The following is a 27,556-nucleotide window of genomic DNA, read 5'->3' as shown; positions in this document are numbered from 1 at the left end:
TGAATGCAGGCGCTATAGTCTAGTGGTTAATGTGCATGTCACATCCAGGGGTCTGTGGTCCACCAGACGGACGCCCCCTTTCCAGCATGTCATTCCCCACTCTCTCTCTCTCTCTCCGATATCCAACTCTATCCACTGTACTACCTCTTAAATAAACCTTTAAAAAAGTGAATACAGGCACAGATGAGGCTTCAGGAAAAAATGTGTAAACTTGAGGATTCTGACACTCAGTAATTCAGGTTGAAGCTAAAACATGCAAATCTTCATTTTGATCTTTAATCGGTCAAATTAAGGTCACACCACACACATCACAGTATGCATCTTCTGGCTACACAGTGGGATCATTCTTCCCAGAAAAGCTGTGAAGGACACTGAGATATTAATATAATGACACTCGGGTAGACAAAGGGCACTAACATAAACCTTTAACATGCAGACACGTTGTATTTTTAGCTGGTAACAGGCTTCTTGTACGTGTTCGGCACCTGACTACATATTGGGCTGAATTTGAAGCATTGAACCATGTTTATACCATTTTTTCCCCCTATTAAATTGCTTTTGGACTCTACCAATTCATGATAGAATATTTTTAATTTTCTTTGAACAGCTGCCTGCCTGTCCACCCGCCTGCCTGCCCGTCAGCCTGCCTGCCCACTGTGGGTGAAAATCAGCAAAGACACAATGGGAGCGATGAGTGTGAACAAAAACAGTGACTAGTGGGTCAGAAACAACAAGCTCAAAGACAATAAAACCCCCTTTAGGGCTTTTGATAACTGCAGAATCAGATGATCATTCTCTGCATGTTCAAGTAGAAGAGCGACTTCTTACTTTTAGAAGAAGTCTGGTGGCTGTAAATATGTAATTGCTTTTTTTACAGTAGATGTAACGGGATGCAGCCTGTAGCTTTGCACAGATAATTAGAAATCTTTGTGGAAATTGCTTCCGTCCAAACTGTGTTTTCTAATTTCACTTTTCCAGTGAGAAAAAAAACCTGCAGCTTTTACATAAAAATCCCGCTCTTCTGCAAAACAAACTCAAGAACACCATCAAAGAAATCCTTACATTCACTGATTGTACAAACTATGCAACATTACTTTTGAATGTGCTTTAAGTAAAAACAGTTCACGGGATCCTCCCCCCCCCTCCCCCCTACAGCCTGTGTTGCACAGCAGCGACTCAGCTCAGCACTGCAGAGCACAAAGAGCGACAAAGTGCCATGACGACCACATTACGCCTTTGAAGAAGGAATCCTGAGCTTTTTCACCTCCGAGCCTTATTCTCTTTATCATCACAGTGCAGATTGGACATCTGGAAAACCCAGCGTTCATTAAACTGCCAGAGGGTTTGTGAGATTGTGTGCATGTAGGATGAACGTACAGCGGCGATGCACAACCCTCCAGGGTGCACTGAAGTATTTATTGAGGTGTAATGGGTGCAAGAGGTGCAGAGTTTGTTCAACATGTAGCCTGTAAATTGTGTGTGTGTTGATAAAGTGCGTGATAAAGCTTCTTGGGTTTTATTTCAGCCTGTCACACAACAGAGCCTTTATCAACAAATTACTGTAGATAGCTGCAGTGTTTGAACCATGACCCTGAACAAGAGAGATCAGGATGGAACGCTAATGCAATAATAAACTTCAACGGAGAGAAAACAATTCACCAAGAATAAAAGGAAAGCCTGTGTGGAACCCGTGAGATCAAGTTAAAACGAGAGCTTCATCCTCCTTATTTTATTTGTGACATTAAAACGCCACAGATCCCTTCTCTCCTTACATACATTACATAGACTTGGACACTTAAATTCCATTGCATGTGGGCTACAGAGGCTTATGTTGCTCAGCTGAGCCCGTCCTGATGGCTTTGACGGAGCCTTGGAAACGCTGTGTGGCAGACAGGCGTATCTCCAATAGTCCAGGGAGCGACGAGGGTGGTGAGGTGGGAAGTCAGAGAGAGAGAGAAGGAGTCTTAAAAGACTTTGACATGTGATTCACAGGGGGTCTAAATCCAAGAATACAGATACATGTGCACACTCAAAAGACAAAGCCAGCCCCCTTGAGTACGCTGCGAGGCAGATCCCTCATCAACCTCTTCCAGATGCTCAGAGTCCACCCTCACAAGCGGCTCCTGCATAAATCTCTGATCTCATCGTCTCAGAGATAATTAGACAGACGAATGAGAGAGAGAATGGAGGGGGGGCGCAAACTGCTGCAGGCTAACCTGAAGGGAGCATTGGTGTAGCATCTGCTTTTTTTTGGATGCTACGTGCCTAGCTTAGAGAAAGAACAAACAAAAGCCTCTTTAGGCATTATTCCTCAAAGTCAGAGTGAAGCCCAGTGGGGCTGGTGATGTCTCCTCGGGGCCGTTCCAGGAGGCAAAGTGGATCGTTGGTAGATACGGCTGATGAAGGTACGCTGTAACGTTTGTGGAGAGCTAATTAGAAGTCACAGCAAGTTAACTGAAGCCGATACATCTTTTCTGCCTATTGCTCCAACTGAGCAGGCGGTTTCTACTTTTTAAATCACTTTTCTTTCCTTTGTTTCGTGAATCGAAAAAAATAAATGAATCAGCATGTGAACGGAATCTTAAGTGCTCTTACAAAGAAACTTCTGGTGCCCTTTGACCCGGTGAATTCTGAAACAAATTGAGCCGGGGCAGTAAGAGCAGTTTTCTCGTTTGCAGGAAGTTGAACTCAGATGTTACGCTGTAATGTTTTCAGGTATTTCAGTGTTTCTAAAGGGGCACAGTGTCCCGTTTAAAGAACACCATGTGCACACCGTTTCAGCTTTCAGTTCCACTTTGACAGAACTTATTCTTCTAACACAAGTGAGCAGGTCAAGTAGTTTTCTTTGGCAATATTAATAATCCCATTGAAAAGAAAAAAAATCTTGCTCGGCATAAATTGGTGATAATGGTGGGTGGATTTTTTTTCTTTTCAATGGGATAAAGTTTGATGTCCTTTGCATGTCCTATGATAGTTGGATGTGCAAAAACCTCTTTAAAAATAGTATTAATAATCCAAAATTTAAAGAACAGGAATTACACTCATCTATAAAACTTTCGGTGCACTGGTAGCCTCGCGGTTGGTTCAGGCGCCCCATGTACAGAGGCTTAAGGGGGCGACATGGGCTCAGTTCCAACCTGTGGTCCCTTTCATGCATGTCGTTCCTAACTCTCTCTCGCTCCCAGGTTTCTGACTCTATCTGTCCTATCTCTAAAATAAAGGCATTAAAAGCCCAAAAAGAAATTTTTAAAAAAGGAACTTTGAGGCTAAAAACTCAAATGAGACTAAAAGTTTTCACTATCTATGCTAAAAGTTTTAAGTTGTAAATACCTCCAAACAGACTTTTAATGAAGTTAAAATTCTTTTCATACCCTTCTTCTTCTTTGTGCTCTTGAGTTAGCACGCACTGTCTTCACGCGATGTGAACACAGTGAGTTTTGTAATGTTTCATCAGAACACGTTGATCTCGTTTTAGATGGCTGCAATCTAATTCATCTTACATATAAAGTAGAGGAAAGAACAAAAGCAGCCTTTGGTGATGTGTTCTTTGGCTTATTGTCTGTGAGGATTCTTTCAGAAAACTGAGGAGGAAAGTGTGTGCTGCTGGAGTTTGTCGGAGCAGATGACTCGATTGGACAGCCTCTAAAAGTTTTAGAATTTTGAGTCCACCTGAGGGTTTTGCTGTTTGAAATAAAACATATTTCTGTAGAGTTTTGGTGCTATCACCAGGAAACTTGTCAATGAGTTAGGCATAGGAAGATGTTGAATTTGACGTGATTTATTTTGACATGATTGATATTATTGCCTCTGGGATTGCCTGACATGTGAAGCACCAGAGCAATTCTAATTTCCTACCATCTTTGTCGTATTGATTCTGCAAAAACAAAACCAAACCAGTGCCAAAAGGCTTAGCACTCTTTGGTTTTTCTTCTGCCAGATAATTAAGCTCTTCCCATTGTGCAGGAAGTCTGAAACTCACTTCCAAGTTCAGGCACCTTATTGGAGGAGCTGTTTGCTTTAATTATGTACCAGGAAGCGCGTATCATCTATAAAAATCAATGCCTCCGTACTTGCTGCAGGTGAGCGCTGTGAGGTGAAAGCAATTAACATCTAGATGTTATGATCATAATGTGCTGACATGCAGATTTTTGAATCGTGGCAACACACAGAACAAGACTTAACGATGAACCGCTTGTCTTCTCACAACTCATCAAGCGAGTACAACTTTTAAGATTGACCCTTCTGGCTCTCTTCTTTTGAACCCCCTGCAACGTGAGTTTGTTATAATGAGAACAACTTTCTCTCTCGTGATGTACTTGTTCATAATAATTGCCTCTCTGTGGTATCATACTGCCCGGTGGATGAGTATGAGAGTTAATTGAGGGCTGTGAAAACATTTGGTGCCTCATTATTCTCAAAACAAAAATCAAAATGACAGCTGAATTGGCAGAGGAAAAAAAAACAACCCACAGGTTTACTTCAACTAAAACCAAACATACTAAAACAGACTGACTTCCTTTGCTGCAGAGATTACAGTAACAAGAAGCATCAGTTTACTCGGACACGCTGCACAACATCCATTCAAATTCTCCCAACATGCTGCACTGTTGAATGAACACATGCATCGGCGTACCCAACCCTTCTGTGAAAGCACTCAGACTATGCAACACATGGACAGAACAATCACTACAGCTACTCTCTACAATCATTATTTTTTCACACAAGTGTAGCAAAGCAGCAAACATACTTATCTGAGAGCAGCTAATAAAAAGCAGACATGCACTTCTTCTCTTTGTTGCCTTACCGTTTATGTGCTTTTCGCCTCATTTTCAGCAGATACGATCACAGTATTCATGTCCCTGTGCATCCCCTCAGAGTGGCATGCATTGAGTAAAAGCCTCCTCTAATTCTGACTAGAGACAGGCTGGTAGGCAGAGAGAGTGAGAGAGAGAGAGGGGAAGCAAGAAAGGGAGCTGAATGGAGCAGGAGGAGGTGTGTGGGAAGAGGAGGGGTTACGGGAGTGAAGGAGAGAAGGGGAGGAAGGAAGAGAGGTGTGGTGATGGTGTTGGTGTCACTGCTGGGAGTGAGAGAGGTGAAAGTGGCTAACCTGGTGTCCTGCTGCACGACTCCATCAGATTCCTGGCAGGGGGAGGGGGAAAAAAAAAAAGAGGGTACAATTATTAGATTTATTTATCAAGCATATTTATACCAGGAACGCTGCTGCCATTGCACGTTGTGGAGTGCCGCTTATCTTGAGTTTAATGAGCTCTCGGAGTGTCTGCCTCAAACAAATACATCCATTATTTCTCACTCTCTAGCACACTCACTATGTCAGAATTGAGAGGCAGTAAGTGAACGAAAGGAGAGGGGAAAGAGACAGCAATAAATGACAGATTAACAATGCTAAAGAAAAATGCTATGTGCTGCAGAAATGGAGAGAAGTGCCCAAAGGCTGAGAGGCAGACGTATAAAGGCTTTTTTTTTTTTTTTTTGAAAGGAGAGAAGCAAAACACAAATGATGAAAGAAATGGAAAGTTCTGGAAGATAAGGTGAGATATAAACTCACCCAAGTAATCCTGTAGCAAATTAACAGAGCAATAACTCAGACTTCTAAGCTTTCTTGTCGAGGGTTTGACGAGAAAATACGCCTGTGCGTTAAAAAAAAGGAGCAAGCAACAGCAAGCTAACCAGCTGTTAGCTTAGCCTAGAGTAAACACAATTAAAAAAAACTTTTAACCACATTTATGAGATTTTTTTCTTGAGAGGATAATTTTTTATTTGTTTAGAGTGTTGTTTGCAAGCTAGCTGGTTAGCTAGCTTTAGAGGCGAGCTTGTTTCAACTGACTTTTGGTGTTAGCTTCATATTTGTCAGATAGACATGGGAGAGGAGTAAAAGACGGAGAAACAAAAAGAATACGATGACGTACAGTAAAAACTATTCCTACTAAAACATACAGTCTATAGAATATGACACAATAGAGATGACGCTGCACTCCACTCAGTTATGCTACATCACGTCTTCACGAGTGTAGGTAGAGAGGAATTGGAGAACAGGCCCTTGTTTGCACACATTCGTTTGTGGCACATGAATAATGCATGACAGGAATTTCACAAGAGCGTTCACCATTTACATTTTCATATGGGCTTAATTCCTTGGTGCAGAACCAATTTCTCTATGCTTCCCCCGGACCATGTAGGTGAAATAGAAGAGCATGTGTGCAGCCAAGGTTCAAAGTAAACAGTAAATTAATGGACAATTTTCTTGTCTGTGCTGCTGTAACGCCCGAATTTCCCTTCTGGGGATCAATACAGCACTATCCTATCCTATCCTATCCTATCCTAACACTTTAGTGAGCAAACCCTCTTCAAATCACGTTAAAGGTAATAATCCTGAACTTTAAAGATGTCAGGAAGTTTTGTTGCAAATGGCTGTTGTTGCCACAGCAGGTTAGGGTGTTTGTCGCTGTAGATTTACCTGCAGATCTGTTTAGCCTCAGGATTTTTCGTTGTTGATTCAGTGAGGTGTAACAAACGTAACAAGTATATACATGTAGCTTCAACCTATGTAAAATGCAGTTTGTGTTTGTGAGCAGGTGAATGCTGTGCCCCTTGGAGTTGTTGTGTAGGTGTTACAAACACTGCGAGTGATACAGCAGGATGACTCATACAGCTTCTGAATGAGACAACTCGCACTAATCTCCTCTGTCCATCCCTCTATCCCAGCCTCCCTCAGTGCGGGGAGGGCAGGAGGAGGAGGAGGAGGAGGAGGAGGAGGAGGAGGAGTGGATTGGCATTCCTGGAAGGCGTCACTGAATGATAATCTGAAGCTGCAGCTACTTTAAGTGCTGTACTTCAGAGATAAAGGTAAAGTATATTTGATGTTGCAAATACAGAAAAAAAACCAAGTGGGGCCTATTGTAAATTGTATGAACGGGTGACAGCACCACCATCATCAGTAGCTGCGGTGAGTTTACATCAATATTATAAATGTAATTGAATTACCAGTCCAATATGTACTTCTCTTTTAGCTCTAATTTTCTCAAAGTTGTGGTGCATAAAGCAAAAAAACAACGAGCTTGATGACACTACATCAAGAGCTGGCGTATGTGTGGGTTCACGTGTTTAATTTAACTGTTTTCATTTGATCCATTGATTGTACAGGAAATTAGATTTTTATTAAAAATATATCAAGCGGCAAGTTGTGTTGTTGAAAAATGAAGCCAATGCAGTTCCTTGAGTGTCCACTAGAGGCTGGCTGCAGAAGCACTGGAAGTCACATACACACCCATTCAAACAAGCATGTTTTTTACAGCAGGAATTAACATGTTTACAGCCTGGTTCAAAAACCGAAATAGGTCTGGTTAGCTCATGTCTCAATCGGCACACACTGTATGAGCCTGATTTTGTTCTTAAGCGAATCAGTTTAAATTTATGAAGGATCAGCGTTATTCACAATAAGGCACGTAGCGGACCTGATTGATAGATGGGCGCAGTGTTGCGGTTAGTCAAGACGCTTAAAACGGTGACGTCACTCAGGCTTCGTCCGTTGATATTTACAGCCTATGAAATATAGCTAATAAATGAAGGACAGACTTTATAAAAACATGTATGTCAGTTTATATATAATGTATAGTTGATGGTCCTAAATGTTTTAAATGATCCAGCAAACAACACAAGTTAAATTATTGAAATCTTGTGGTGATTTCATTGCTTGTCATTTTTGGTTCGTTTTGGAAATTGGTGTTACTGCCTCATATCACAGGGGAATCATACTGAGTGCTCCTTGTCTGTGCAGTGACCTGTGCTCAGGTCAACCTTGACACCTGTGTGAAAAGCTGGCATACACACGTTTTCCTCTCATGATATGAAATGAATTCCCTCCGATACACACCTACTCATCAGCAGAACAGTTGCTAGGTAGCTACCATCGAGTGAATTAGTTCTGGCCTCTAGAAGCTATACATCCAAACACCTCCTTGATTTCCTCTCTGCTGGACACAGGTCAAGACCCCCTCATTTAGCAGCAACGTATTTGTACTACGCAGAGTATTTGGTGCATTGTGTGAGAGGCCACGGTACTGAGTGGCATTATAAGCCTGAGGCTCAATAGCACAAAAAGAGGTGGAGGAAAGTGTTTAAATTATTAATGTATTAGCTACCTTCACACGGGCAGCCAAGCAGGAAAGGGAAATTTGTTTGAAACCCATGCAGTAAATCCGGGTGGATGTATTTTTTAATGTTGCATGCCAAAGGGACCAACTGTTTCTTTTTTTGCTATCTATTTGTTGGATGTTTGGAGGGCAGAAAGATGCTAATGCATTTAAATTAGAAGTAATATAGACCTTTAACTGTAGCACTCTCCTGAGATGCATCCAGGCTATGAAAAAAAGCACATCTAGGCAGAAAGTTGTATTCAAACGGTGCTTCATCATGCTTTGATTTAGAGTTTGTTTGAAAAGAGCGAGCACTCGTGAGCAATCTTCACACACGCTACATTCCCGCACATATTCAATTAAATCCCATATTCTCGTTGCGTTAATGAATAATCATGTTTGCAGATTGTTTGTATGGCAAGAGGGTGATTAAGCAAAACACCAAATTGAAATGATTCACGTCTAATATGTCTCGGAGGAGTAATATTCCGCTAACAAGAAGAAATGTGATGCAATACACTATATCAAAGCCTTGAGAAAAAACTGGAATGAAATCATCAGATGCTTGTGTAATCGCATTCATTTGGTTGCTTATTTCCAGTAATCTATGTCAACTCTAAAGTGCGTGATGATGAGGAAGCAGGACAAACAGCTGCACAGAGAATGAATGTAACTCTATGATATAATTTCTTAAAATGATCACAGCAATTATCCTTACAATACCCGATAGGGAATCAAGTGAGGATGATGTCATAGCTGCTTGTTATGTAATAAACTCCATATTTCTGTAATTTGCCGTCATTTTCTTGATCATGTGAGCCTGAGGTTAAAGTCACTCTGTAAAATCTTGGACCAACTTTTTACCTCGATGACTAAAGTGAACGTTCACTAATACGTAGTATTGATTCAGACACTTGAAAACATGTAGCAAATACTTCTCTCTGTAAATTATTTAGCATTGGAACATGAACTCTTTCCATTGAAAAGCAAGTAAACAGCTAGTAAACTCACTGTGTCCCACTCCACTCCACCTCTAAGAGAAATTATAAATTATTTATTTAGTTTATGCAACCCTGATCCTTATAGGTACGACGTAGCAGCTGTCACCTACATGTAGAACAATAGAAACATAACAGATGGTAGTTTACACATTTCCATTGCCAAAAGAGGTGTTGACAGAAAAACATACCAACCACAAACAGCTACGTTATTTCAACACTACAAATTGGCAAAAAGTCACATCACATTTAGATTTATGCATTACAGTGAGTGCATTTACATTCAGCAGTATGGATACAATCCATGAATTACAAGAATCAGCCGAGTACATTATATAAGCTTCACAGTTCAGAGTGATGAAATTAGACAATGTTGAACAATTCTGCTCTCGGGTTTTACTGCAAGATTTGGGTTAATGATCTTCCACATACTTGCAATTGATGTAATTAGTTTTTTCAAAAATAATATGACGTTTCCTCAGTTGCTTAACATACGCCAACTTATTTAGTGACCATAAACTGCAGGGGTCATAGGGTTACTGTAATAAAGGAATAAAGAAACTGGAAAAGTCAGAGCTTTTCAGGATTGTCAATAGTAGCATTTTTGTTTTGTGATACAGCAGGAGTGTGTTCTGGGGAAAAGTACATCCAGGATACGGTATGTGGTTATTAATGTTGCTACCAAACTTTTTAAATGTTATCTGCTGGTGGTAAGGGCTCTTGTTATGAAATTCCATTCAACTGCAAGTTTAATGGACACACATATCTAAAATAAAACAACCTTACTCTCCAATCGGCCGGAAGTGAGTAGATAAGGGTTGTGTTGTTAAAAGTCTTTAAATGTAGGGGTACTCACAATGATATTTACAGGTCTGGGTAGTGAAGCAGACCTGTAGGACATTCTAGGAAAACCCTCCGGCCAGCTGAAGACAGGGCAAGGGTTACTCCGTCCACTGGAAGTCAATCGAGATGGAGGGGGATCATATCTGTTTTGCTTCTCCTTCCCCCTCCCTCTCTCCATCCTTCCGTCTTTCTCCCAGCAAGGTCTTTCACTCCCTTTATTCTTTGCCTTCCCTGTCTCTGCTCCACTTTCTCTCTCCCAGGGGCTCACTTTTCTCTTCTCCCTCTCCTTGTTTTTCTCCATCGCCAAGCTTCCGTTTCTCTCCCATGGAATCCTGTTCTCCCTCTCCTTCCCTCGCTCCATACCTTTCTCCAGTCCTTTCTCAATCCTCTCTTTCCCCAGGGTGCCATTAGCCGCGAGTTCATCAAGCCGCCTTACTCTGTCAATGTCTGTCTCTAGATAAAGTCTCCCAGTGGAGGGCTGTGCCTGGATTTTCGTGCATTGCTCCAAGTCCTGCTCAGGGTAGGGGGGACTTTCCCCTTTTATTCCCCTTAACACATCCTCAGGCTCCAGTATCTTACAGCTGGGTAATGACTTGCTCCACTGGCTGATGGACCTGGCAATGATCCTTGAATCGTACTCCTTGATAGTGTGAAGGTTTGAGTTAGATTGGTTGTACCACATGTTCATTGCTGCCGTAGATGTTGGAGGTTTTGGAGTTGGATTTTTTGGAGCTGAGTGTAGTGTGGCTGTAAGTGCAGGATGAAACTTTTTGGATGGGGTTGACGGCGGTGGCGGCGGAGGAGACTGGTAGCGATGTCTAAGGGTGGACTGTTGTTGAGGAGGACCACCGTTAGATTTCAACACCCTGCCGGTAACCTCATTCAAAAATTGGGAAAACTTGCGCTTGTCGTCTGTTGTATCGTCTCGTTGATGGGTTGAGGTTGTAGCAGAATTCTTGCTCCTGCTGGAGGAGGACAAACTTTGGGTTGGCTTGTTTTTCCTTAGCAGCGTTGGAGTTTTAGGAACACAGCTTCCTTTGCTTTCAGTTTTGGCAGGAGAGCGGGAGAAGATAAGATTTTGGTAAATGATTTCAGGTTTAGCAATCGCAGAAGCAGAATCAGAATCAGGTGCCTGGTCAGAGGTGCAAGACTTTTCACTTGAATCCTGTGATGCCTCTTTGCTATCTTGCTTGACCGAAGTTCGTAACAGGCAGGTTGCTCCAGAGCTCCAGCTGTTAGTGTCCCAGCTGCCATCATCATCGCTAGAGCTGGCATTGCTGCTGTGTAGGCTGGGGCTGATACTCCTCTCGCTGGGACTGGGACTTGAATTATCCAGGCTGCCCAGCGACCGTCTCTTCAATTTAGAAATACTTCCCCTCAGGTTGGAAAAAGAGCCCTGAAAACTTGGTAGAGATCCTTGGAAACGTGGTAATGATCCTTGGAGGCTGGAAAGAGACCCCTGAAGGCTTGAAAGGGAACCTTTAGGACTTGGAGTGGTAGAGTTGTGTAGACTGGAAAGAGAGCCTTTGAGTAAAGGAGAGGACTGGCGGCGTAGGGGTGGGTCTTCTTCCTGGTCACTGTATGGTCCAGAGAAGACAGGGCAGGATGCGGTGGAAGAGCAGGAGCCACGATCCTGTCGAGTAGAACCTGTTCTGGATCTTGGCTGGCGCCGCAGAGTGGCCATATCGTTCGCCATCTTTCCCTGACAACGCAATGTCTCTGGTAATCCTTTCTGTACAGACTCGAGCCTGAGACCATCGTTTGAAATGGACACACACAAGTGAACCATTTCAGGCTCAGTAGAACTGATTTCCAATGGTTTCCTGTCCACTGGCTGTGTCCAGTTTCAATCGTCTGCCCTAGTTGTCCAGACCACCCAGCCTTTGTAGTGTGACATACTCCACTTCTCTAGCTCAGCACACAGTGAGATCCCAATGAAGTTAGACTCTGACAGTCATTGGGAAGTCAACCAACCTACTTTCATTACCATTCATAAGCTGACTCTGTCAATTCTATTTTAATAGCATAATAGATCAACAGCAGCATCATCAATGCTTTGTCTTTGGGCGTCATCAGTGGGCCTAATGAATTTGTGTATCGACAAAAAGTGGTGCTGGAGAGCAGCTGGATATCTAGGTCAAAGATATTGACAACTACCACATGAACTCTGCTTTTCGCGCAGCAGGCAGCAAAGTGGTAAAAAGATTGATCAGTCACAAGTAGTAGCTTTAGTGGATTTTCTGTTGTGTTAATTATGCTGCTATGAAGAGATGAATTTACAAGACTGTGTTCAGAAAGTTTAACGTGCCCCTCAAGACACACTTCATATCCATAATGTGTCACTCCATACAATCTTTTTCATCTGAGGACGGTACGTCTCTATCGAGGTGCTGCAGTGCAAAGACAGCATCTGGTTGCCTCTGCTCAGTTGAAAAGGGATCCTCCCCAGCAGATGTCAAATTGTCCAGACACCTGGCCTTTAAAGAGGCAACTCCTATCCGAGCCTCAGCTGAAAGGTTATGCTGATAGTACTACCAAGTACCTCTTCTTTTACATAAAAAAACCTCACTCTTTGAAACCTTCCACAGATGTCTAGTTTGAGGATATCTCATATAACTCAAACAGAATAATACAAACCTAAATAACTCAACAAAAACAAAACTGTAGGATAGAAGCCCGAGAGAGGGAGCACCGCACTGTTGGGAATAAAGGGTTTGCCCGTTTAGGTAAAGTATACTCAGAAGTGAAAAACACAGGACAGCACATTACAGAAACCATAGATATAAAAGAAAAGCCTTTGAAACAGAACAGACAGTCTTCTTCCATCTTTGTCTACTGATTTGTATTCTGTACAAGTTGACCACAAAGGCTTTGGCAGTGGGACATCAATAGCAGCACAAGTGGGCCCCAGTCTTGCTTAATCAAATAGCTGTAAGATAAACTAATTGCAATGTTACATTTTTACTCATCTGAAACTGAAAGAAATGGATATTTGTTCATTTATCAACTTCGATTAAAACTTGGAGGCCATTTTTTAAACACTCGATTACGTTGCCTTTTGTTTGTCTTTTCTTCGGGAAGTGGGTCAGATTGAATATTTTGAATGACATATTCAGCTGTACTGTCATCAGTGTCAGTTAACACAGGTCTTGATTCTGGGCGAAGTTAATTCATATATTTGGGCACCATCCAATTACTGTATCAAGAAGAAGTATACTTTATCCAGAGACAGCTATATTGGATTCCATTGGATTGTACAGGTGTAAGTCATATACTGTAGTGGCATGAATAAGTATAAATGAGGCCTTCAAATAGAGGAAGGGGTTTTAGCACTAAAGCCACTGTATCAAATGTCCTTAATCTGTTAAGTAGTGGTTGAAATATCATGCTCTGAACTATCCATCTTTGGGTCATACTTATAAAGGTTTTACAATTATGAAAGTCTACCTTTCCAACTTTCATGAATACATATTATAGATTTGCCTTAAAGCTGTCAAAAAAAGAAAGAGGAAGGAATCAATGGGAATATTATTATAACTTTTTGTTCTGCTTTCCATGTCTTCGCTTTAGGAGTCCCCGGGTAAAATGTATCAAAACTGTGCCGGACTGATTACGACACAAAAGAGGGTACTCAACCAAAGCAGGAAGAAGACTGTCTCACAGCAAGCTAACAGTGTGGCGCTACTCTACATGGCAGATGGTAGAACCATTGGTTAAAAAAAAAAAAAACACCACTACCAACAGCTGTACCCTCTTTGATAAAATGTAAAAAGGAGCTTTTGAAGGAGGAGGCACATCAAGTAATGATGGGGAAATGGAGCTCTGGGAAAAACCAAATAATCCTTGGAGGACTGGATCTGGAAAGATGAGATCTGATGCACATGGTGAGGAGTTCGCCTTTAAAAAGGAACAGAGGCTAACTTCTTGACGTAAAGTATACAATAAAGCCTCTTCTCTATATTAATATTGTAGCGATATGTGAGTCAAAGTGTCAAATTTCCCCCCCTACAGTTCACTGCGCTTGCTTTTTCAACCTTTAGCATAGATTTAATAGGTTGGATTATAATGCTGATCTTTCTATTAGGAGTCTATAAATAGAAGCAAGGTTTCACCTTTGCTCCAACAATGCAATTAGTTGCTCTGTGGTTACGCAAGACTGGAACACTGCTTAGGATGCTATTGATGTCCTGCTTCCAATGCAGTCACACAGTGCTTGTGGAGAGTCAGAAAGGCCACAGATGGAGGCGATCTTGCCTGTTCTGTTTCATAATTTTTCCCGGATATCTCTGGCGCAGACATACAGAAACCATGGAGGGTGTTAAACTGTAATTCTTTCTCTACTATGTGACTAAAGTTGATGTGCAATGTAGAAAAAAGTCAAAAATCTGTTACTCTGACGCTATAAAACACTACCTCTGAGGGACTCTTCGTGTAATCAAATTCAAAAGTCTACTGGTCGCAGCTTTAATTACAAATAGCTTATAAGCCGAGAGGTAGTCGTTCATCACCGATATGCAGAGCAGCTCCATAGTCATCTATCTTGTCTGTGTTAATCCTCACACCCTACAGAGACTATAACTCCTGCAGCAGGTAGTAGCTGATGCTGAGTTATTTTCCCTCATGGCAATGAATGTACACAAATTAAAAGTTAAGAGGCCTGGTTTAAACCAGGTCTCTTGAATTGTATCACCAGTATCACCTGGTTCAAACCAGGTTTAGACCCAGGTGATACTGATTCCAAGTGTTATTAAATGGAAAGAATCATGTCATTGATTTAGGCCTATGTTTACAGTCAGTGTTTATCTGTCAGTCATCTCTAAAAATGGGTTAATCTGAAAATATTCTGCTTTTTTTTACCCCCAGCAAATGACATTTCAATTTGATCATTACTTCAGTTTTGCAGGTATTTGATCATAACTCAGATTTTCCCTTTATGTCATCTATGTGTTGTGAATTTCTGCTAATATTAGCATGCTCAAAGGCCAAACTAAGGTGTTGAACGTTAGATAACGTTAGCCCTTTCCAGATTGCTGTTCCACATTAGCCTCATTAACAATGTTCTGCTGTCATTACACCTTTGTACATAGGCTACACATTGCACCCTTACAGCCTAATATAGATGTCCAAGTGTACATATTCCCGTTGCAAATATGTGAGCGGTACAACACAAAAGCACACACTGGGAGATGCATACACACACAAAGCGTTGTTCCTGAGTAGAGATGTGTTTGCTACCATAGCACAAAATGATAGCAGAGGCTATCCATATCCCAAAATAAATAATGCTACCGGATCATTATAACGTTTTATTTATTCACTACTCACTTCATATGCGTTTTAAGAGGATGAGGAGAAAGTTTTGGTACTCTATTATTTAACATTTCAGGTGAAACAAATCTTGATGGACAGTAATCCCCTATCAAAAAATGCTCCCAGTACAGAATCTCTTTAAATCATCACGACTTGCTGCAGTTACACTCTTAAACAGGAAGCACGTTTTAATACTCTATAATAAAACCTTTATTTAAGATTTAAGAGGAGGCAGAACTTGATAGACGAATACCCCCTATCTAATAACGCTCCCTGTACTGCACAGAGCCGCATGGCAGCACATTTCGATGTGTTGCACTATACGATAGTTCACCAAATCACCACAGTTGACCACCAACTCGGCGTAAAGACTTTGGCCCAACAATCTAAATCTGTTCGCTACATTGCCCGTGAGGCATGACAGGGGAAAAAGAATCCTGTCTTCAATTGGCAATCTGGAAGCGTCAGCTATTAGCTACACACAAGCATCGCTAAAATTAGCATGTTGATGTTAGCATTTAGCTAATATCACTACTCTAAATCTACTACTGTAAATCAAACTTAAAACTCGGCTGCTCGCTTACAAAACACCGACAAAACGATAAAAAACGGCTCCTCCTTACTTTAACGCTCTCATCCAGGTCTACACTCCCTCCCGCCCACTACGCTCTGCCAATGAAAGGCGTCTGAGCCAACCTTCACAACAGGGTCCTAAATCTTCTCTAACAGGGTCTAACTCTTCTCCTCTGTCGCCCCCCGGTGGTGGAATGAACTTCCAAACTCCATTCGATCTGCAGAGTCCCTCTGCACCTTTAAGAAAAAGCTAAAGACCCAGCTCTTTCATGAATACCTACTAACTTAATGATGATGGTCTCCATATTATTGATGATGATGATGGTTGTGACGATGGTTTTTGTTTGATAACAACGACTTATAAGATGGTTTCTATACTGATTAGAGCTCTCAAGAACTGCCCTCAATGTTGTGCTTTGCCTCTGGTCACTTCCTGTCAGCACCTGTGTGTCCAATCAGACTCAAAGCTGATCGTTTGCTCTTACTGACATTGTTCCCTTTTTTCTAGATCCTTGCTTGTGTTGTACTTACTCTCTGATGTACGTCGCTTTGGATAAAAGCTTCTGCTAAGTGAATTGTAGAATTGTAGAAAAGTAAATAAGTAAAAAGCCACACAGAGCTGTTAGCATTGCTGTACTGTTGGGGAATACAAGCTAGTTTCCGGACTATTTATATCCTATAACCATGTGAAACCTAAATGGGTAAAATCTTCCTCTCACCATTATGCCTGTTGGGATGTAGCAGGAAAGCTAAAAGTTGAGGCATTCCTGTATATCCTCCATTGTGTCCTCATACTTAACAGTAATGAATCGAAGCTCTGTCGTCTTTTGAAAACTCAAATCAAATTCAACAGGATGATAATAATTTAATCAGATACAGAAACACAAGCATCCCCCAGCTCTTTGAATAATACACTCTGGTTGTGCTAATAAGATCTCTGCCGACTCATCATATCCTCTGAGCGTGTTCTGATTCACAAAAGCCTGCACTGCTGGAACAAAAAGATCAGATGCCTCATTTCTTCCCCTTCAACACCACTGGCTGATGAACTCTTCACAGATGTGCTTTGACATCTTACTTACACTTGGGATTCATAAATTGGAAAACAGTGCATAGAAATTGGTATTTGCTCTGCATTATAGACTTTGTGATCATCAGACCATAAATCAAACTTATTGATGAAAACACACACACGACTCCAGGGTGATTAATGATCGATTCTGCATGATAATAACGTGATGTGTGCATAGGTTTGGTCAGAAAGGGTGCTTCCTTGTTAAGTTTTAGCTTGTTGTTAAATTATTTTTAAACTTACATTAAGTAGATTAATGCTATTTCTGTTTTTTAAAAATGTTCCTACAGTAATCTGCATTAGGACCCTCACTGTTAAGAGTTCCCTCTGCTGACACAGTAAAGTCTGTCTGAATAAATACTTCAAAGTGCGTCCGCATGAGACAATTTCCCCAAAAAGCTTCTGAATAAAAAGAGTTTCATCAACACTCTCATTAATCTTTAAAGTGATTTAAGCCTCTTCCATTCACTACCATCACGCTGTTTTTATTCTCTTCTTATTAACCGGCACTCAAATTATTGGAAGACCCCTGTTTCCCCCTAGTGTCAACATTGATGTTGTCATCATACGTTGTCATGATAGTGATCTGATTTCATCTACTTTTTTTTTTTTTTGTCAGATCTGTTTTGCTTTCCCTCTAAATGCCAAGGCGATAAAACACCTATAGGAAATGTCAGCAGCACTGTTTGACCGAGGAGATGGAGTCTGACAGCTGTGACAAGAAACTCTTTTCATTTCCACGTCAAGGGGGGAAGCCCTGTAGTGGGGCATCATTTTCCATTTAGGGGAAGAACAGACAGTAAGTAACAAATGGCTCCACATTACACTAAAAGCTTTGGATATGAGGTCAGAGTGACATCATTGAAACATATCATGCACACACACACACACACACACACGTATAACCACATGCATGCACTGTCTCATGCTCCTGATGTGCACATGCAGAGTGTTCACTTCATTCATTCATCACACTTCAATTGCACATCTTTATTTGTGTATGCAACAGCGCCCTTCAGTGGCCACATGCAGTATTACAGGACCATTAGATCATTTTTCTTAGCTGCGTATTTCAAATGTTTCTTGTGACACACACACACACAAACAGAGGTGTACAAACTATGATTTGATGATCCACTCATTCCTCATTTTGACAGTTACCAAATCTATCGTGAGTGCCTCATGTTGGCAAGAAATTGAACATGGTAGAAAATGTGAAAATAAAAAGCTCAGTCTAGGTTGTTTTTTTTTTTTTTTTAAATGAGTAATATTCTTTCGGAGGTCAAAGGGTTTTAGAAGTCTTCTCTGAGTTTTGTGGCTGTTTAATGTTGGTCATCACTCCCAAACTTAGCTACAGGCTTAGAAATAAATGGTATTTACAAGCAAAAAATAAAAAGACTTGAGCTTGTCTAGCGCTTTTCTAGTCTTCTGATTACTCAAAGCGCTTTTACACCGCAGGTCATTCACATCCATTCTGACACTGATGGTGGAGTTTGCTATGTAAAGTGACCATCAGTATTAACTAATCCCATTCAAACGAAGCAGCGGGAGAAACTTGGGGTTAATTGTCCTGCCCAAGGACACATCGGACATGTGGCTGCAGGAGCTGGGGATCGAACCCCCTGACCTTCAGAGAGAGATTTGACTTCCAGTACATCATTTACACAGAATTTGAATGAATTAAAAAAAACATGAGAGCTTAAAACAATCCTTTGTTTGAGGGTAAACACCTGTTTGATGCTTTTATTTGTTAAAAAAAAACATTTGATAGATAATGTAAAACTTGCTTGATTCTTAACGTTTTCATTAAATGTGTTGTGTTTTTTTTTATTATTATTCAAAGCACCCTAAAGGAGATTTCAGCTGGTCAAACTGAGCAGCCTCTGTTTACAATTACCACGGCAACGGTTCACAATAAGTGATGAATGTGTCCGATAAAAAGGAAGCAGAATGAGATGTTCGGTCAGAAAACATTACAGGACTAAAATCAGGGGAGATATAAAATGTACCCCTTTGTCCAGGGTGGCTGAGATCTACACAGAGTTAAAGTTCCTCACAGGAGCTTTAAGTCAGTACGGTTTTTTTTACCAGTATGACCCTCTTCAGTACGGCTCTTGTTCTATCTATTCAGTTTGTGTTTATGTAGCAGCTTGGCATTCGAGCTACACTGATCTCCTGTAAAATGTGTTAGATTGTGCTGCAGGGCGTCTTTCATACGGTGTCTAATATGACCTGCTAGAGAGAACATCATGGGTGACTAAACACATGCTGTTCTGAGATGACTTATCCCTTTGAAAAAAAACAAAAAACAGTCAGATGACTAATTCAGCAGCACAGTAACCGGCTGCGTACCTGTAGGTGTGAGCGAGCGTACTGACTTGTTGTGAAAGTGTTATCTGTATTTACGAGCATTGTGAAAGTTTCTGTAAAAAAATGTAATTCAAAGTCTAGCAGTTGTTTTTTTTCTCTTCATGAATTGTGTCCCACTCGTCCTTCTTAGTTACATATTTTGCAGGAAGTACATTAAGTCAAGGGGTAGCAACAGCTCTTTCAGGCACAGGAGAGGAAAAACATGCATCTGTCTAATAAATTGCAGAGGAAAGAAGACATTACAGAGGTGCACTTCTAAGAAATGCAGTCTGCAGAAGATGGAAACATAATTGTGAAAAATGAAGAGGGGGAAAAAAAAACAGAGAGGTGATCCGCTTCTTATACAGCAAGTAATGCTTTCATTTATATGTCTGAGCAGGATTCATGAATATCAATAATGAAATCACACGCAGAATATTCAGGAGAGGGGGAATCGGGCTGGCGGAGATGGAAATGATAAGGCTGTGACGAGAATGTAAAGAAGACAGACGGTTTGTTTTTTCGCACAGCAACACGAGCAGACTGAATGTGTGTGGGAGGGTGGAGATTAGAGATGTTTCCATTAGTCCGCTCGAACCATCAAGTGTGACAGGCCTCATTTATTTAGAAATATGTCTGAACATAAATGAATATGTAGGAAAGTAGTATAAGAAAAGTTTCAGATTATGACAGAAAAAAAAAAACTGTCCTAAGAATCCTGATAGGAATGAGAAATTTGAAGATCACAAGATCAATTTAGGGGCTGCACATTGGGGCAGTGGTTAGTGCACGCGACCCATGTATCGAGGCTTTAGTCTTCCAAGCGGGCGGCCCAGGTTCAAATCCCGCCTGTGGCTCCTTTCCCGTATGACATTCCTCTCTCTCCCTCCCTGATTTCCAACTCTATCCACTGTCCTATCTCTCCATTAAAGGCACAAAAAGCCCAAAAATAATTATATTAAAAAAAAGGGTGTAACCCCGCCTCTCGCCCAATGACAGCTGGGATCACCCTGCGACCCCAAACGGGAAAAAAAACGCTATAGATAATGGATGGTTGAACATCCATTAAAATTTGAATGTATATAAATGTATATAAGTGACACACTGGTGGAATCAAACAGCATTGTTCATTTGGCATCCTCTGGCAATGAGATGGAAATCCACATTGGAAATCCACATCAGGGGAGAGGAGATGTTGGAGTGTGTTTATCACTAATGAAGTCTTTAATCATAATAACCACCTCTCAGGGACTCTCAGGGTTTTATAAGCATTATCTGCACTAAAGAGTCTGAGTGGATAAACGTCAGGAAAACAGTGAGTGATGGAAAACCTGCACTTCTCTGCGCTGCTTTCTTTAAAACCTATTCTATCTTATAGATTCAAGATACTTTGCACATGTTTCATTGATGTGTTTTGAATCTTCACCTTCTCTTTCAGCTTTCAGTGGAGAGTGTAACTTAAAGGAAATCTACCCATAAATCCAGCAGTGTTACATTCTTTTCTTCTTATACCCAACAGATTGAAATGTATTTGAATTGCAGGTTTACATATTTTGGGGGGCATTTTTCCTTTATTGGTAGGACAACTGAAGAAAGACAAGAAACGTTGGGAGGAGAGAGCGAGGGACGCCATGCACCGAAAGGGCCTATAGGTCGGATTTGAACCCATGGCCGCTGAGACGAGGACTGTAGCCTCCTAACATGGAGCATGCGACATAATCGTTATAAGGCTATCCAGCGACCCATCATTTATTTTTATATTAAATTACAACTGCATAAAGTTGAAGAAAGTCCATCCCTTTTTTATACTACACACACACACACACACACTCCGAAACATCTGCGTCAGTTGTTTGCAGATGGAAAAATGTTCTTATAATCCTCTAAATATTTTCAACAGCTAAATCTTCTTTGTTGATTCCGACTGCACATACAGACACATTTTATTTGTTCAGTGAAGATTGTTAAAGCTGTTACTGCTCGACTAAGAGTTCATAAAATACCTGAAAGGAATCTCCTCCTTCAGGAAATGCAGCTTGCAAAGCATCCACGATAATAAGATTAAAGTCATAAAATTGTATCACACATTTTAACACTTTTAGAGCTCGTTCTGTTGAGTAATGAGTGCTGTGTGCTTCCAGTACATTTGTCTGATGGATTATGATTGCAGGACTCCGACTCGTTCTCTCAGTGGAGTCGTTTTCTAATATATTCCATGCAGAGTACCAACACAAAGTTAAAGTAGATAAAAGTAACAGAACAATAATCGATGAGACATTTGAGATCAGGAGCGTTCAGAGGAGCCTTGATGTTTCATTTCTTATCTGATTAAAATCATCCTTTCATAACTCACCACACAAATGAGATGAAGTGAATATATTGACTTATACTGAGCCATCCCACTCCACTCTGTTTGTCTCAGTTCTTTCGTCCCACCCTCCCTTCCCTTCCTCTCATCCATTCACCTTCCTTCCTCATCCCTTCATCTGGTTTGTCTATAAGGCTCAGTCCCATTTCCCCCCTTAGCCCTACCCCTCGTTTTCGACTTTGAACGGAGCTGCCAGGGCTAGTGGTGAAATCTTTCCCCCAACGAAATGGGACAACCCTTCAACAGCCTGATACGTCAACTGCAAAAAGGACGTGATGAAGTTGCTGGTCTTTACCAAAATGCCAAAAATACAAACAATTTTCTTCATGCCTTTTCTGAAGAAACGGACCAGAGTACATTGGAACATCATTAAACTAAGAAAACAACAAGATAAGGAAGTACTTATTACACTACATGCGTCTCCTTTGCCATTGTCATTTTTGCTGGGGATGCGCAGTGCATTCTGGGAGATGACTCTGTTTGGAGTGTGGATCTCCTTTTAAAGGGCCGAGTAGCCCTAACACTTCACCCTACCGCTAAAACATGACACAGGGGTGAAATGGGACTGAGCCGAACTCTAGGAACAGTCTGGGCCGTGATTGGCTCGGGGCAGAATTATGCATGAGACCAAACGCCCATCCTGAGTCTCCTTCTGCCCTGCAGTCAGTCCATCCGACTGACAACATCCTCTTCCATCATTATCATTATCTCAACATACATTCCTCTGTCTCATCATTCATATGCTCTGTTGTCCTTGCAAATGTACATTTAAGTTTACAGTTTTGCGTTGAGCTGTGTGGTTACAAAAAGAGAGAAGAAGTGGGATGCTTTCAGTGCGACAGTCTGAGTTGACCCAGGCGTAAATTTAACGATCTCCAGAACTGCTTTATAGCTCTTTTAATTGCATGGGGCAACCTGGCAGCCATTAGCATGTTGTTATTGCCAAGAAGAAGCCCATTGGTATTCTTTCTTCATATTTTATCCCCCCCCCAAAAAAAAACAAAAACAGAATTTAATCACCTCGGTGCTGGACTGAAATAGTGCGACTGAGTCTCTGCGCTCACCATCCCTTTGGCTTCAGAGGACTTCTCTCTGCAGTGATCTTTAGCTTCAGTCAGTTCAGCCCGCATTGATTATGAAAATCATTGATGTCCACGTTCACGTTCGTTATATATGTTGCAGTTTGCTTGTGCAGTAAACACATGTTTTTAATTAAAGATTTCAAATAAAAAGAGAAGAAGAAGAAGACAGATGGACAGAGAGCTTCAGAGTGCAGGGGCTGCAGATATACAGACACAGAGAGAGAGAGACAAAGAGATCTAGTGGCTTTATGGTCTTATTGATGTATGTTTGCTCAAATAAAATTGGGATATCAATGCAACTCTCAGTTACCATGGCTACAGCAGAGCCTCTCTGTGCATATATAGTGTGACGATGCGGCCACAGAGGGACCAATTATCTGCTTCTGAATTCAGAGCTAAGTCTGTATCCTCTCTGCATACTTCCACAGGGATGTCCGCACTTTTTTAATTGTGCAGATTACGAGAACAGTATCATCTTCAAAGGGATGTTTCTGTTGGGTGACTGACTAAGAACGTCTTTTTCCACCAATAACACGTAATCATTATTGGGAGGTTTGGAAGGAGAACTTGGGAAATAGTTTGCACTAACCTGAGGCCTCTTTTGTCTGAGAGTTAGCGGACAGTTTGTTTTATGGAACAGACGGTTCCCTGGGAGGACTCTGTGGAGGAAGCATATCAGAGAGAAACAATTAGATATGCAGGTTTAGGGGTAAATGATAAACAGAGAGGATGGCTAGGATTCGTCCTGTAGAAGTGGGATGTAGAGGGTTCATAGGAAGATCAGCTGTTTCATTATTTGGCGAGCCAGGCGTGCAGGGACAAAGTTTGCGAAAGATAGTAAGGGAGATGAAGCAGCTAAAGCCAGTCAGTGGATTTGGAATATTGCCAGTTCGGGGGCAAAAAATAAGGTTGCAGAAAACCATTTATCTCTTCTGTGTTTTCTCTCTTCTCGTCCCTCATTTAAAATCAGGGAGTTGGTATAGTGACAGCCCGGTCCAATGGGGGTTTCTGCTCGCACCGATCAGGGCACCTCACCCTTAGCTCTTTCTAAGATCTCTCTTCAGGCTGAAAGAGAGAGACAAACAAACAGAGCAACAATAATAACAAAAGAGAAAAAAATACTTATGGTCAATATACTGTAAATAGTCCAAAATGTGTGTAATATATTAGCATTAACATCCACACTGTCTGAAATAGGGGTACAGAGGGGGTTCATTTCTGTCCACTCAGGTACAGTTTCAATATTAAATAGGGCTATTTAATATTTGTTAATATTTGCTTATTATTTGACCTCAAGTGTAGTTTTTATAGGTACATTTACTTTCCTTTTTTTTCTCCAACAATGTTATAGCCAATTTCTGGACAAATAATCACTTGGGGCAAAATTAGATTTGAAGCCTGAAGATCATTTAAATGGGAAATGATTTAACAAATGATTTTAACTGTGATGAACTCATTTCTGTTTGTTGTGGGTTTACATGAATAAAACATGTTCTCCAGTATCACTAATAAGACCTGGCACTTCTGTACCCTGTGGGGGGGGGGGGGGGGGGGTCAGTTTTGTACCCCTTGAACTGTACTGATTAATTACGGTACAAAACTGTCACCACAGGTACACGATGTGGTCTTTGGGGCACGGACCACTTGGGTACAGCAGCTGTAACTTTGACGGTGTTGCCCCAGGAACGAGCCATTAACCCCTAAAGGTACAAAAACAGACCTTTTTTTCTGAGCGTGTATATTAATAATTACACAACGGATAATAATACCTGTAGCAGTTCAATTAAGCAGGTTAGAAAAGGCTATAATGATTACGATCGAGGGATCAAAGTGTTTTAATATACAATTCTTAACAATGACCTAGCTTGGATAATTTGGGGGATCAGCTGTTGGCTTTTGTTGCAATGAGTTGGAAGAAATCGTGAATACACTCTACATGGTTACATCATCATTCCTGACATCACCGGCATAAAAAGGTGCAAAAGTGATTGGATGATCGTCAGACTTACTTCACACATAATCATCGCTCATTAAACACTGGGGGTCCTGCATGATGGAGAGCTTCATGGGGAGGCTGATGTTCAATTATCTCTGTGGGCATTTTATGGAAATTACACATCATTTTTTGACAGCTGTACTATAAACAGCTGCCGTGAACATGAGGCTAATTTAAATACGTGTGCCTGTGCCTCTAAAACCCACCTCGGGCTGTGCTTGAACGTCTATAGGACTTTATGTATAATATGGGTTAAAGCATGAATGTTGAGTCAGGACTTTCTGCAGCACTCTATTGTTTTATTCATGGTCTATTATATTCTAAATCTAATTGACTATGTATATTATATATTCATGAAATTGTACTGAGGTAATCAATATTTAATTTTCCCCCTGCTCAGACTCACTGTGTCAGTAGTTACTGTAAATATGGGAAAGTCCTCTTTCTATATTCCCCATTCTCAAAATGTGCTTGCAAATCCAGATGAGTCCACTCAACCAAATGTAATCCCTGCTTTTAAAAACCAAGACAGTAAATAACAGTCCAATAGAATCAGGACAAAGCTTCTATATCCTCATACATGCTAGAGGCTCCGTGACGCTACACAGCCACACACTAGCGACAGGTTATGCTAATAAGCTCATAAAATCAATACTCGTAGCAAAATAACGTGCCTCTCAGCACTTTTAAGATTGGAATGCTAACATTTGCTAATTAAGATGCAAAGTTTTGACACAATTTAATGGAAACTCTTCTGATAATTGTCCATTTTTTTAATGCAACAACAAATGTGCCACATGAACTAATAAATCAAGGAACCTTTCTCAGCCTAATGACTAGCTTGTCAGTAATAAACGTCACCTTGCGTGATTGGTGAGCCCTGCCCCCCCCCCCCCCCCCCCCCCCCACCCCCCGACATCCATCCTGCACTCGACAGCTTGATAAGTAAGCCTTTTCTTAAGCCAGGCTAAGCTTTTAGCTTGCACAGCGTTTGCCCCTAAACAAGGCTTATCAAAACTGCATGTCCTGCTGTGAAACTGAAAACACTGATTTAACATGCTTAAGAGGTCAGCATGAGAGGATTCAGGTATCTGAGGAGGGGTGCGTGTGTGTGGATGATTCACAGCCAGGTAACTTGTTCATGCCTGAACCAGCTCACTCAGGAGGTGCAACATAAATTCATGACACGTTGGTGGTTCAGAAACCAATAACTCAGCCTCTCTGTGTCTTCTGTAATGCGTTCATTCCACTCAGTGCACACCCGACCTATCCTCAGGTGCGGCTAATGAAGGCTGATGAGTCAGAGCAACCAGCAAGCCATCATCAAGTCTGAGACACAACTTGGGTTAAATTACTTTCTGCACCTGATGAGGCTGCTAAACATGAGACAACGATGGCACGGATAACAAGACCGCCTAACAACTTCAAAATCAGTTACCACATATTTGCAAGGAGGATACACTCAGCCATTGCATCAAACTGTAGAGAGCTCATCTAATGAGTTCTTTTTATATCTGAGCAGTAAAGCTGTAAGCATTTCTCGCGAGATGACCGCAGCCCACAGCCAAAGTTACATCCCGCAGAATCGGGTCGCAGGCCACCGACAGGCTATTGTGTTGTGATGTGGACCTGTTGAATGTTATTTTGCTATTAATTTGGCTTTGAAACTGCTATTTAGGGGCGCCGAAAAGCCTAACAATTATGTTGCACACCCCATGTACCGAGGCAGCAGACTGAGGGTTCAAATCTGACCTCTGCCCTTTGCTACATGTGATCCCCCAAACTCTCCTCCCACCGTTTCTTGTCTCTCAGATGTCCGATTCAATAAAAAAAAAGGGGGGAAAAGCTTCTGTTTAAAGGTGGAAAAGTTGCATATTGTTGATATAAAAAGATTTACTGCAGGGCATCATTAGGCCAGTTCCATTAGACAAAGACCAGAGTCCAGCAGTATGACTAAACTGTTCGTGAATCTATGCCGACAGAAATATCTAATTAGGATGCTAAACTGTCTTCTTTCTCCTGGCCTGCAGGGCAGAGGTTGCTAACATCCAGATAAGCTTTTAGAAGCAGGGATGACCTGAATAACAATGCTGTTGGTGAGAATTTCTGCTGCAGATTGTTAATCTTTCCCCCCCAATCTGATGAAGTCAGAGAAAAAAAGCGGTAATGTTTCCCTGAAAGGGCTTTGGGCACACTACCACTGCACATATTGAGACTTTGATGGATCAGAGAATGAAGAAGATCGGCCCCTCAGGGTGGTGAGGTCCTCTGCGGAGGCAATAGTTCCTGCACAGGGAGCCTGGAGGTGTCAGCCTGATGCCACTAGTCTCAGTATCAGATTTTATTACAGACAGGAAGTCTAAGCTGCCAGATGGAGAAAAAAAAAAGGATCATGATTCTGAGGAAATCTGTGATAGGGCTAGGATCAGTGACCCGGCAATTAGAAGGACAGACAGGAAGGGTTCAGGAGAGCTGACCCGGGACCGAACCACGCTTCTTTTCTTTGTGGTGTAAAAGCACTTTAGTGGAGGATGAGTGGATGTTTATTTCCCCATTGTTGGAGTATCTCTACACTTCTTCTGTGTTTAACAAAAAAGGACACGTAGTCCACTTCTCATCAAGCCAATTTTATGTTCACTCTCTGAAATGTGAGAAAAAAATAGATGCATTTTGATCAGTTGGTTTGGTGTAAATAAACTCTGTAAAAGTCAAATGGAGAGATATTCAGGAACTTGTTTTAATAGGAGAAGTCTGAATCATCTTTCTACAGAGCCCCTGAGGTGTGCACATTACTAATTTTTGTGCACAATAT

At 41.3% G+C, this 27,556-nt stretch overlaps 1 protein-coding gene across 4 annotated transcripts in view; it reads right to left on the bottom strand.

The window, feature by feature from the left end:
* LOC109990538 (brain-enriched guanylate kinase-associated protein) overlaps nucleotides 1–12,000 on the bottom strand; it is a 51,579-nt gene extending 39,579 nt beyond the window's left edge. For 3 of the 4 annotated variants that reach the window (XR_010669133.1, XM_065966680.1, XM_065966679.1), the window contains exons 1-2: nucleotides 10,008–12,000; nucleotides 4,805–5,139 (exon numbers count right to left, since the gene is read on the bottom strand). Coding sequence is in view for 3 of the 4 variants with exons in the window: in XM_065966680.1 (XP_065822752.1) it covers nucleotides 4,852–5,139; nucleotides 10,008–11,783 (2,064 nt within the window). In the remaining variant the exon portion in view is untranslated. Of the gene's footprint in view, nucleotides 1–4,804; nucleotides 5,140–10,007 lie in introns of those variants that run through there. The other variant, XM_065966682.1, reaches the window with a different exon arrangement.
* Nucleotides 12,001–27,556: the final 15,556 nt, after the last annotated feature.

The sequence above is a fragment of the Labrus bergylta genome, chromosome 18 (genome assembly GCF_963930695.1).
Source record: "Labrus bergylta chromosome 18, fLabBer1.1, whole genome shotgun sequence".
NCBI classification, from domain to species: domain Eukaryota; kingdom Metazoa; phylum Chordata; class Actinopteri; order Labriformes; family Labridae; genus Labrus; species Labrus bergylta.
This window is presented reverse-complemented; position numbering and strand designations above follow the sequence as displayed.